This window comes from Ahaetulla prasina, chromosome 8 (genome assembly GCF_028640845.1).
Source record: "Ahaetulla prasina isolate Xishuangbanna chromosome 8, ASM2864084v1, whole genome shotgun sequence".
Classification (NCBI taxonomy): Eukaryota; Metazoa; Chordata; class Lepidosauria; order Squamata; family Colubridae; genus Ahaetulla; species Ahaetulla prasina.
Window position 1 is genome coordinate 51,950,742 of NC_080546.1, and position 12,516 is coordinate 51,963,257.

The window sequence follows — 12,516 nt, forward strand, 5'->3', positions numbered from 1 at the left end:
TGAACAAATGTTTAAATATGCACAAGCATACAAACATCATTAAAATTTCCCTAGTACACATGTCAGAAATCACATTAAAAAAACAAATAACATAGCAGCAATTGGAACCCGCAATTGAGACCATCAAAATATGTGGCCTTTCAGTTACTTTTCAATTTCTTCTCAGTTATGACAAATAGTTAAAATACCTGTTTCATGTACACATACATCAAGGACAGATAAAACTGTGTTTATCATGTGTCAGGGACCTTTGAAGTAGAATTGCATTTCAGAAAATTATTGTCATTCACTACCTCTTTTACCAAAGACACTGCACACAGATCCTGCGCAGGTTAGACAAAGGAGGGTGGAACTATTTGCTTTGTCTACCACAATCTAAATCACTGCATCTGCCAACTCAGGCAAATGTTTCTCTATGACTAACCGGATTCTGTAGCTGCTCAAGTATTGGCTTGCATCCCACATGTAGTAGACAGAAGACATGCCACCATATTTGTCCTGCAGCTGCTACTGTTTGTTAAGAACTAAGAAATATGGTCAACCTTGGTCTAGCAACAGTGAAGGATTAAACAAAACTCTCCGGGGAATAAGTGAAAATGTTATCCAAACTTGAATAACATCAGCTGATCACTCAGCAAGAATCTTTTAAAGTCCGTGCCAACCAGTGACAAATCCTATCTCGTTTTTGAAGAGAGGTTACTTCAATCAAAATAGCTATTTTCACTTTTCATAAATTAACCAGGGTTGTCATAGACGACTTCAGAAAGCAATACACTAGATGTTTGGACATAACATAAAGGCCACAACTAACATTTAAATCATTTCCCATTGTGTTAAAGAACATAAAAACTGGGTTCACACACCATAGTAAACTATGATTTAACAATGATTTATTGAATCAGCCATAATTAGTTGATTCTATTTAACATTAAGCAAAAGACAGAGATGCATACATTCCAATGACATAAATGGCCACATTGGGGGTGGGGAAGCCATAACTTCATGACATCATTGTACATATAAATCATTTTGGTTTGTACCAGTTAGCCATCAACAGCTGTGGCTTTAGGAGTCATTTAACTTAGGAGGATTTAGTCACTCCAGTCAGAACTGATCTAGAGCAGGGGTCCCCAACCTTTCAGACCTCAGGGACCACTAAATTCATAATTTTAAATTCCGTGGATCACTAATATGATCTGCCTAATGACTGGCTGGGTGGGCGTGGCAAGGTGGTCATGTGACTGGGTGAACATGGCCAACTGAATGTTGCTCATGTCGAGGGGCACCCTGCCAGCCTGTACTCGCTACTTCTCGCCTGCCCGCCCGGGCTCTTCAGGGCTCCAGTGGGAAGCAGTTGCTGGAGTTAAGCAGCCACCACAAGAAAGAGTTGGCAAAACAGCTGGCTCAGTTCAAATTGAATCTGACCAAGGAGGCTCAGCAGAAGCACCTCACTGAGGACTACGAGAATAGGCTTTCCAAGTAGAGGGAAGACTGCAGGAGTGCAAGGCCAGGTACCAGCACCTGGAGGCTCACTGGGCTGAGATGGTCAGCCAGTTCCAGACCATGATGCAGTCCCACTGAAACAAGGCCCTCCGGTTCTTCGCCACCAGCGGCTCTTCCTCCCAGCCTTCACCCAAAGCCCCACACCAGGAGGTTGAAGCAGACCCCAAGTTGGAATTTCTGCCCCACTCTGACCCACCCAAAAGTCCTCGAAGGGGGAGACTCTCTGCAGCAATGCAAACATTCATTGCACGTATCTGTCCCAGGGGATGTAGTTTCAGGACCCCTGATTTACTGCAATATAAAAAATGCAAATAATTTTTCTGGGGACCACCAATTTTTTCTCACAGACCACCAGTGGTCCACAGACCACTGGTTGGTGACCGTTGACCTAGAGTACAATTCTTTCTCTTTAGGTTGAAATAAACATAACAAAAGAAAGTATACAAAAAGGCCAGGCAGAAGGATGGGAGATATTTCTTAAAATTATGTAAAACTTTTTCAATTATAAAAAAAAAAAAAGGCCAGGCAGAAAGTTGCACATTAACTGCTGAGATGTTTCCACTTGGAGATCACTTCTGAATTTTGTGCCTGAAGTGGAAAATAATGAAACTTTGATTTTGGGTTTTACCGAATAGAATGATAGATATTTACGGAAATGGCTGGTTCATATTATTATGAAGCAAAACGTTGTGATTGGATGTTAATGCCTTATTTTACTGCAACAGACAGATGTCAGAAGTCAATGCTTTTCTTTTCTTTTTCTTATACTTCCTCACTTCTCTTCCCCCTTTTCATCCCCACTGCTTTTCTATTTAGTTTTGTATTTTACAATATTTTATAACTCAATAAAAATGTTAAACCTTTAGCTGCTTTAGCTGCTGAGGATCATAAGGAGACTGCTGATATGCTTGCCTCTAGCAGCAGAGTATTCTCCTTGCTTCTGGACTAGGAGGTAGACTAGAAGGTCTCCAATACAAATCTTCTGATTTTATGATCATTATACATCTAATCTTTGGAGACTTATCTGGTATGAAGTCCATGATCCAAACCAAGTTCATCCAGAAAAATCAATGTGGTCTCAGTTTGCTAGGATCACCTACCCTAAGTATCCCAACTTAAGGTGGGATAGTTGAGTGTGGCCAGCTGTTACTTCCCAGGAACACCCAAGGAAAGTTTAAAAAAGATGACAGTTGCACACATGGCTATAGGGTTGTGCTTCAATCATGTATTTATAACTGACATTTTGGCTTTTTGCCCATCCCTGGGGATGTCCCTATGAAGGTTTTTTTTTTAATGACTACATCAAACACAGAGGTGGAGTGCTTATAACTCTATGTCTTCTTCTGTTCCTATTTTCCTTGGGCACCTCTTTCCAAAGGCTTGAAGAAAAATTTATTTCACAAAAAGTTAATTTTTAGATATGGATTAAAGAAAGCAAAGATGAGTTAACCACAAACCAACCTTGTTTGGAACCCTGCCTTTGAGGATTGGACATGATGTGGTTGAATAAACCTGTCTACATTCAAATGGAAAATTAGATCTTTAAGCACTCAGTATGAATATAACCAAACCAGCATGAACTCTACAATTATGCTGATTTTCTCCCAAGTCTAACTCATTAAGTATTAGGCTAATTTCAACAAGTATCAAGTCCAGATCCAATGATGGAATGGATTTACCATAGTTTGATATTTTGCATTTTGTAATTAAATGGGAATTATTCTCAGGTAAGTACCTATGGGACATGGTGGCTCAGGTGCTAAGAAGCTGAGCTTGTCGATCAAACGTTCAAATCCCTAGTGCTGCCATGTAACGAGGTAAGCTCCCGTTATTTGTCCTGCTCCTGCCAACCTAGCAGTTAGAAAGCACGTAAAAAATGCAAATAGAAAAATAGGGACCACCTTTGATGGGAAGGTAACAGCGTACTGTGCCTTTAGCGTTGAGTCATGCTACCACATGACTACGGAGACATCTTTGGACAGCGCTGGCTCTTTGGCTTTGAAATGGAGATGAGCCGGCCTAGAGTCGGGAACAACTAGCACGTATGTGCGAGGGGAACCTTTACCTTTAAGTACCTACACAACTGCACACTGGGGAGAGGAGGGAAGAATTAGGCAATCAATTTCTCATTGTGTCCTGCCACAAGCTATTTACCGCCTACCAGATGTTTTGTGGTGCAAATCCTTAAATCTTTTATCAGTGGCTGGATTGGTTGAAGCTGGCAAGTGACATTCAGACCATATGGCAACCATAAATTCATCTCACCACCAAGATCCTCAAAAGGAGGATAGATCCACATGGGATAAAAACTGAGGTTTCATCTTGCCCAAGGGGAGGATGTTTAGATCACATGAATAAATAATAACATATGTTGATAGACAGACGTTCGTGGTTTTAATTTAAGAAGAAATAAGGTAAATGAGTGCTTTACCGAATTGCCCACTCGCGAAGTATTCATGCTGGGAGTACTAGCTATATGTCCAATCTTTAGAAACTTCAAAAGAACACCCTGCCCCGAGGAGCTTACAATTTTCAACTGGGAGTGGAATCCAACTAAATAAAGAGAAGCCGGAGAAAGCGAGGCAGGTGGATCCTACGCCCTTTATTACAGGCTAAGCAACGCCCCACACTTCTCTCTCTCCCTCTCCAGAGTGTTTATAATGTGGTCCCTTCCAGAAACGTCGGGCTGCAAGGCGGAAGCCGCCGGGAGAGGCGCAGAGGAAACCGCACCGCCCGGCAGGCTGCAGCCAGAGCTAAATCGGAGGCTGTAACTCGAAGCTGCGAGAGCGCAGTCGGGGGAGACTCCCGGGAAGCGCCCAAACACGCAGCCTGCGAGCGACTTCTCCAGTCCGGCCTTTCGTTGACCAAAGTTGGCCCTCCTGCTCGGAGCGGAGGGGACGCGGCCCCGCTGACGTCAGCCAGGAGCAGATAAGAGGTGATCTCGTCGCCGGAAGGAGCAAAGGGTTTCTTGCGGCGGTCAGAGCGAAGCTGCGCGCCAAGAACTCTCGATCGCAAGAGCGAAGCCGCCCTTAGGAGCGGAGCCAAAGCCCGCGGAACAGAGGTTCCCCCCACCCCCAAAGTAGCCGCAAACATGCCACAAAACGTGCTTCTTCCCGGACCTCCGCCTTGGGGCTTCAGGCTGTCGGGAGGCATCGATTTTAACCAGCCATTAATTATAACCCGGGTACGTCCTTTCCGATCGCGGCTCTTCGGTTTTTCCTTTTGAAAAGGGGGCTTCCTCTAGGTCGCCTTCGCATTTATGTCCAAAATAATCTGTTCGGATTGGGTTTGCTGCAGGTGCTTTGCTTGAAAGAAAAAGTGATTGTCAACAGCTGGTTGTCCAAGTGTAAAAGTTTAAAAGGGAAGGGACTTGGCATTCTCCCGGGTAACTTTGGGAGGGAACGTCTGTATGGCAAAGCGTAATTTGGCCATCCTCTCGTTTGTAATCACCTTGTGGCCGCTTTACCTCTGATTACTTTAGTGGGTCTTTCTGTTCACTAGAATTATATTATGTTACCAAGGTCTGATTTGTTGTGCAGAGAGTAAGTCCCGTTCAGGCACAATTTAGTGTGTAAACCATGGTTTATAGATTAACCAAGCTGGATCAGTTCCTGATGCAGAAGAATTTAAGTACTGTATTTTGTAGATATTTCTGAATATCCCCATCTCCTTGATATTCTTTTCCCTGCACTTGAGTATGAGTTTTCCCAACACACTGAACTGAAAACAAGAGGTCAGTCCTACTTTAACCTTCCTCAAAAAAATAAAATCCATTGGAAGAAAGGGTAGCTTACATAGGGATTCCCTTCCAAGAAATTCTTTTGCCATCTGAGTGTGCATTTTTACTGCAAAACTATATATTTACGTTTGCAGAACTTTGTAAGGATGAAGCAATGCCTCCTGCTGCTGCTTTGCTTTAAATTTCACTTTAACTATTTGTATTCTTAAAGTCTGGAGGCAGTGATCCATACCTTAGCATACAAAAATGGTGTTTACCTTGCAAATACAGGAAATGTAGGTCTTTGTTTTTGGAGGGAGGGAAACTAAAAAGAAACCTATTGGGCCTGGATTGATGACAACTTGCGCCATGTACCATTGCAATGAAGATATGCTTGCTAAATGTGAAAACGCTGCACCAGGCGAGTAAGTGAGAGACACTGAGTTCAAGTCCCATCTTAGCCATGAAAGCCAATTGGATGACTTTGGGCCAATCACACACACACTCAGCCCAACTCACCTCACAGGATTGTTGTGGGGAAAATAGGAATAAGGTGTGTTGGATATGTTTGCAGCCTTGAGTTATTTGTAAAAGTAATAAAGATTGGATACAAAAACAAATGTCAATCAAGTCCTGTTTTAATATGCGTCATGTCAAATACAGGAGGGGGGAACCTACCTATAAGTAGGTCTAAGAGTGCAAATTTAGTTGAACATCTTGCATTGTCCAAGTGAGGAGACTTAGGAGTGTAACACTGCACTATGTGCTATCACCTTAATGTTGGGGGTCAAAATTAGATTATGACTATATTGAAATGCAACTCCATGCTCTAAGAGTCTATTTGTATGGGACAGTTGCCAACCTGGAACAGGTCATCGTGCTTTTTAGGCCTGGGAGTACTGAATATTGGGAGAAGGAGAGTTTGGGTTTGATTGTAGCTGCCTAGTCTATGCAGGATTTCTCTTCTTTTGCCTTGCTTGCTATGCCTAGATAAATCCAGGATCTGTATAGAGAATTAAAGAAAAAGTAATTCCTTTTCCCACCATAACTTCCCTGTATGAGTGAGAAATACTTAATCATATAAACACACCTCTTCCTCCTGTGTTAGTAATGCCTGTAATAAAAAGTTGAGAGCTTGGCTGCCCTTTTTCCTGCCTTGTCTTCCCACTAACCAGATCCCTCCAGATTCCTGGCTACTATAGACTATGTCAGTTGCAATAAAAGGAGAACTATAGATCAGTGTTTAACACAACACTGATTCTATAGTTCTCCTTTTACTGCAACTGGTAACACTGGATATCCAAGCATTTCAGTGCTTTTGTGAACTAGAAATGTGGCTGATTTCTAGTCCCTTTGCCTTCCCCTGGTGATAATTAAACAGGGCTATCCAGATTGTAATATCTTAATATACTGTGAGGGTTTTTTATGTCTCATCCACACCCACACATACAACAAATAAAAGGCACAGGCAGGCTCCAGGCAGTGCAGAGAGTGGGGGGTGGGAAGGGAAGAGAAGAGAGAAATGCATAAGGCCAGCCTTGTCATTAGGCAATTTCAGCCCCCACCCCACCTCAGGCAAAAAGGCATCTGTTTAAAACCCCAGATACTGAGACTGGCAGCAGGATATTGGGAGACAGAGTTACACCTATATGCAATGCAATTTGTCCTGCCTAACATAAATCACCCCAGTTCTCCTGAATTTGACAGAGGTACTCTATGATCTTCTTCAGTGTAGCCCAGTGTTTCTGTCTGAAGATTTCTGGGAATTGAAGTCCACACATTCTAAAGTTGAGAAACACTGGTTTAGCCTATTTGTTCCTTGTGTGTCTGCAGACAATTCCAGGTTATTTTCAGGTCCCCTGCCATTTCTACATTTATTTGGTTAAACAGATTAATTAAGAAAATTAAAATGGCAAAGGAGTTGCAGCAAGCATCCTTATTTATGACAAAGTCTATAAGCCCCAAGAAGGCCCTAAAGATTTTTGGAAATTAAAAATGCCATCTTTCTGCATTTTGGTACTTAGATTGGAAGGATGCACACCTGCTCAGGAAAAAAATAGAGTAAGAGAAGGTCTGTGTCTGCAGACTCAGAATTCCCTTAGGTTATCATTAATTAGTAACTTTGTAAGTACCTTGGTAAAATAAATCATGGCAATGTGAAGCATCCAGAGACCTAGTGCTCATAAGGTTTGGTCACATATACCAAAACAAGACAAAAACCCTCATGGGAATAGAAACAGCTAGACAGCTGAAACAAGGCAGAATATCTACTGGAATGTTGGCTTCTATCCCTTTTCCAATTGACTTGTAGGCACATTTTGGCAACCAATTCAAACATGCAACAAACGTTTATCCTTATTGGATCAGCTGACCCTACTTTTCGGATATGGAGAAAATATCAAGAGTTCAAACTGATCTTAATTTCACTTGTCTGTCATAGAGAACCGAAATTGCATGTAGACAGGTGAGAAAGTGGACTGAGTAGAAGAAGGGTGGATTCCATTCATTCTCTTTAATTAGTGCAGAAAGTAATCTATTTAATGAGGCAAGGCTCTTATTTGGCACCCAGCATAGAAATACAACTTCCCATTTATGTCCTCCAGGTGATAAAAAGTGATTGTAAAAAAAAGCAGGTCATTCATTTATGGATTCATTTATGAGGTGAAAGAGCACCATGATAAACTACTACTGGTGATTTTGCAGAATGCCTGATTCCTGGAATATAATAACACCTTTATTGAAAAAGTTCCACAAACTGCTTCTATATATAAAGATCTAAATTCCTTGGGACTAGGGTTCCTGAGAGAATACCTTTTCCCACAGGAGTCTGCTCATCAAATTATCAATAGAATTTGTCTTGGGCATCTGTCAAAAAGAGGCCTTTTTCTATATTGGCATCCGCTAAAAAAAAAAAGGAACAAACCCCTTTTTATAACCCTGTAATCCCTTAATGCAGGATACGGTTGAGGTGACTGGATGAAGCTGAATGTTTACTTGCTGGATGTACTTTGTAGCAGATATTTTTTTCTTTTCATCCTAAGAGAGAAAAATCTGCCACTACCTAGGATTGAACTCGCAACCTTTCAAGTGGGGGGCAAATGTCTTCACCACTAGGCCATCAAGCCACTCTTGTTGGCATCTGTTCTGTGAAGCACATTCCCCAGAGATAAAAGCATGTGCTAGCCTTGCTTCAGTATTGATACACATATTGGAAACTTTCTTACTTTGGCATATGGATCTCATGTAGCACAACTCATGGCTACTGCTTTATTTGATATGCTTTATTTCATTAATTTTAATCATTCATTATTAATTTTAATCATATAGAATGTATTTAGTGTTGTACCTTGACTGGAGATGTATGGCATAACCGATGGTATTGAAATGTTTTAAATAAGTAACTTTGCAACTTTGAAATGTGGTTCCATTGACCACATTTCCCTAAACTTTTTGGGCCAACCTCATTAGATAATGTTTACTTGGTCACAAATCTGAGGGTGTCTGGTATTAAAAAGTGAGTGTATTATAGAAATTACAAATAATTTTTCTAATATTGTATTTGACTTTATATTCCACCTAGTCCTGTAGAAAAGTCGAGCACAAACTCTAATCTTTGCTAGTGGCTTTCATGAAATGAATTTTTGAAAAATAGTAACAGATGAGTAGTACCTTTCTAAATAAAATAAAGTATAAACATTCCTAAACTTCTGATAACATTTATTTTATTATCATTTTAGTTTCACCAAATAGTATTACCATATAAAAAGGTCCACTATTTATTTGCAGAACAGCAATCTATATAAGTCTTTAAAGAGGTGAATTATTGCCATCTGTGAAGATTTGCTGTACTTCACAAAAGCTTTTCTTTTTGTATTTGATCGGAAGAATTAAATTAAACCTCTGTTTCTACTTTGGAATAACACCAGTTGAACTTCCTGTGGCTGGCTTCTGAGGAAATATGCATGGGATTGCCAAACTAAGTCTAACACAAAAAAGATGAGATGGCATTCTAAATAACTAGCCGTTTGTTTCCCAGAAAGTTTCTCTGTCTAAATAACTTAACCTCCCGTAAAACGCATAGAGGCACTCCTAAACTGCTCTGACATGCACACTTGGCATCTACCATGGAAAAAGGAAACAAAGGTTAAGTTTAAAACAATAGAAGAGATTGTGGTGTTTTGGGGCTGAATTTCCTTTTATGGAATTAAAATACTTCCCATTATCTCTCAGGAAAAATATTTAGCCGTGTCTGACTTCTACTTGGCATTTGTTTATAGTACACAGTAAAATTTAAAGTGATATTAACAGAAAAAGAGCTAGCTGCATTTATAGCAAATTAGTTCAAAATAAACTTTCTGAATTTCCATGGGACAAGTAGCTGCATGAGAAGATTTATTAATTGCCCCTTTGGAGGTCCTCAGCAGCCTACAAGTCCTATGTACAAGGAAAAACATGTAAAGATAGTATCTGCTGTTTTATTAATATTGTTTGCTTGCCATTAACATCTGTTTTAGGTGGTTTTTCATGTTTGCATAATGATGCAATATTTTTAAAAAGACCAAAATGAATACATTCTCGTACCTATAGACATTTTCAGACCAATCCATTACTGTAACATCTTTACTGCTTGATGCTAAAGCTGAGGACCTGAATTTATTGGATCAAGTTTTATTGAAGCCAATTGCTCTAAATGACTTCACTGGATACCTTCTAAATTGATTGATTTTATGTCTCTCAGGGTTAAAGTTACCACTGTGTAAAACTATCCAGAATATATTTCATTTCTTCATTTCTTAGTAAGAATGTGCAAGCTTTTAATAAATTGACTAGCACCGTGATGGTGAACCTATGGCATGCATGCCAGAGGTGGCACGCAGAGCCCTCTCTGTGGGCACACACACTGACCACCTGGTCTTTGGGTTTCCAGTGTTCCAGCATGTGGGAAGACCAGGTGGCCCACGCACACGTGCACCGGCCAGCTGGTATTTGAGTTCCCGGGGCTCCAGCACACACATGTTTGGGCACTCGGTGCCAAAAAGGTTCACCATCACTGGACTAGCAGATAGAGCTGATAATGTTTACTTGAAAGTAAGTGCCATTGTTTTCAAAGAGCATTACTTACAAAAAAGTGTTCTGAAAAACTTCTGCTTTAGTCCTGCATCTTCCTAGAGCAATAATGGACAACTTTTTTAAAAAGCCTCCAGATGTCCCAGTAATGAGTTGGAAATACCATGCTGTCACCGTAATAGGGCAGGCCAAAAGTGATGGAGTGGAAAGTTAAAACAGCAATATGACTGTCTTTGGTCTTGCCTAAGCTAAAAGCAACCTGTTTTGTGTTTTATTTGGAAACATGGAAAGCAATTGAAATGGACATTTTGACTTCATGTTCTTAGCAATAAGGTCATGATCTTTTGAGGTACTCTTCAATATCTTCATCAATGATTTAAGGAGATAGAAGATGAACTTATCAAATTTTCAGACACCAAGCTGGCAGGAAGAACAAACATTCCAGAAGATAGATTCAAGATACAGAAGTATCTTTACAGACTTGAACATTGGGCCCTAAAAAAATTAAAATCAGTGGTGAGAAAAATAAGGTTCTACATTTAGTCAATAAAAACAAAACACAGAGATATAGTTTAGGTGGTACCTAGCTCAATAGTTGTAACTGTTAGAGGGATCCTGGAGTCCTATGGATAACCATTTACCGTATCTATAGCCAGCAGTATTCTGTAGCTGCTAAAAAAGCCAACAAAGATTTAGGCTGCATTAACAGACAGATAGAATCAGGATCATGGGAAGTGTTAGTACCACTTTGTAATGCCTTGATAAGACCACACTTGAAATATTGCATCCAGATTTGGTTGCCACGATATAAAAAAGATGTTGGGACTCTAGAAAGATGATTAGGGGCCTGGAGGCTAAAACATATGAAGAATGGTTGCAGAAATTGGGTACGTCTAGTTTGATGAAAAGAAGGACTAAAGGTGACCTGATAGCAGTGTTCCAATGTCTAAGGGCCTGCCACAAAGAAGAGAGAATCAAGCTATTCTCCAAAGCACCTGAACGCAGGACAAGGAGCATTGCATGGAAACTAATCAAGGAGAGAACCAACCTAGAAATAGCAATAAATTTCCTGACAGAACAATTAATCAGTGGAGCAACTTGCCCCCAGAAGTTCTGGGTGCTCCAACAGTAGAGGTTTTTAAGAAATGATTGAACAACCATTTGTTTTGAAATGGTAGAGGGTTTCCTGCTTGAGCAGGGGGGGTGGCTAGAAGACTTCCAAGTTCCCTTTCAACTCTGTTGTTCTATTATTCTGAGGTAAAATGGGAGTTGGCAATTGCCAATTCCTATCCAAACATTTTCCTGGACAAATTAAGATGCCAAGTGGAAGTACTACTTTTTCCTGCAGTTTAATGAAAGGCTAACCCCCCCCACACACACACACACACCAAAAAAAGAAAAAAATATCATGGGAATTGAAATTCAAAATGTGGAAAGCACCAGTTTTCCCATCCCTGCTAGAGATCAGATTTGGCTTGGAACTTCCTAAAAGTTTATAGTTACAGAAAAACCAAGCAATGACTCACTTAAGTAGACAGTACTGTTTGCCAGAGATGCTCCCATACAAATTTGCTTTAAGAAAAAAAAAAAAATTCTTGGAACTCTTAAAGACCCTTTAAAAAGGAATGATCATAACACAGGGAAATGAACTTTATCTTGGAGTGGGAGAGAAACAGAATCAAATGGGTTCCTGGCAGAAGCTAGTCCCAAGCTACTCATCAAAAAATTAATGACTAATTTGCAGAAGTTGATTTTCCAATATATATTTTTAAAAGTCTAGTGGGAGAAACTTCTACGCCTCTGTTAACATCTGAATACCTGCTTAGGAATAAATTCAAAGGCAACTTTATTGTCCTTTCTTATTATTTTTCCAAAAAAAAATTACCTCCTGTAAACTCAGAGAATTTTGAAATGAAAGATCGTTCTGAATACTAACCCAGTTCAAATGCATGGGTTTATTTGAATTAGAATATGCACTAAGATGTTCTGGTTTCCTACACAATTTCTCATAATATCCAAATTGAGAAGTTATGACTTGATTTGCTAAAGACTGTGTCCAGTTTCTGAGTTCTGTTAAAAGTCAGAGGCTTAAGACTAGAAATGTTTCCTGCCCACAGGCTGCACTACCTTGTATAACATGTCTGTAGGAGAGCTTTGTACAGTATTCATCTGAACTTAAGTAAATCTTTTAGCAGCTGAATGATCCACTTTATAAAATCTTTAATCAC

At 40.1% G+C, this 12,516-nt stretch overlaps 1 protein-coding gene across 3 annotated transcripts in view; it reads left to right on the forward strand.

The window, feature by feature from the left end:
- Window positions 1–4,165: 4,165 nt before the first annotated feature.
- Window positions 4,166–12,516, forward strand: part of PDLIM3 (PDZ and LIM domain 3) — a 30,987-nt gene continuing 22,636 nt past the window's right edge. The window contains exon 1 of one of the 3 annotated variants that reach the window (XM_058192580.1): window positions 4,166–4,687. In XM_058192580.1, the coding sequence (XP_058048563.1) occupies window positions 4,595–4,687 (93 nt within the window). In that variant the 5' untranslated portion in view covers window positions 4,166–4,594. The remainder of the gene's footprint in view (window positions 4,688–12,516) is intronic. The other 2 variants (XM_058192582.1, XM_058192581.1) reach the window with 2 other exon arrangements.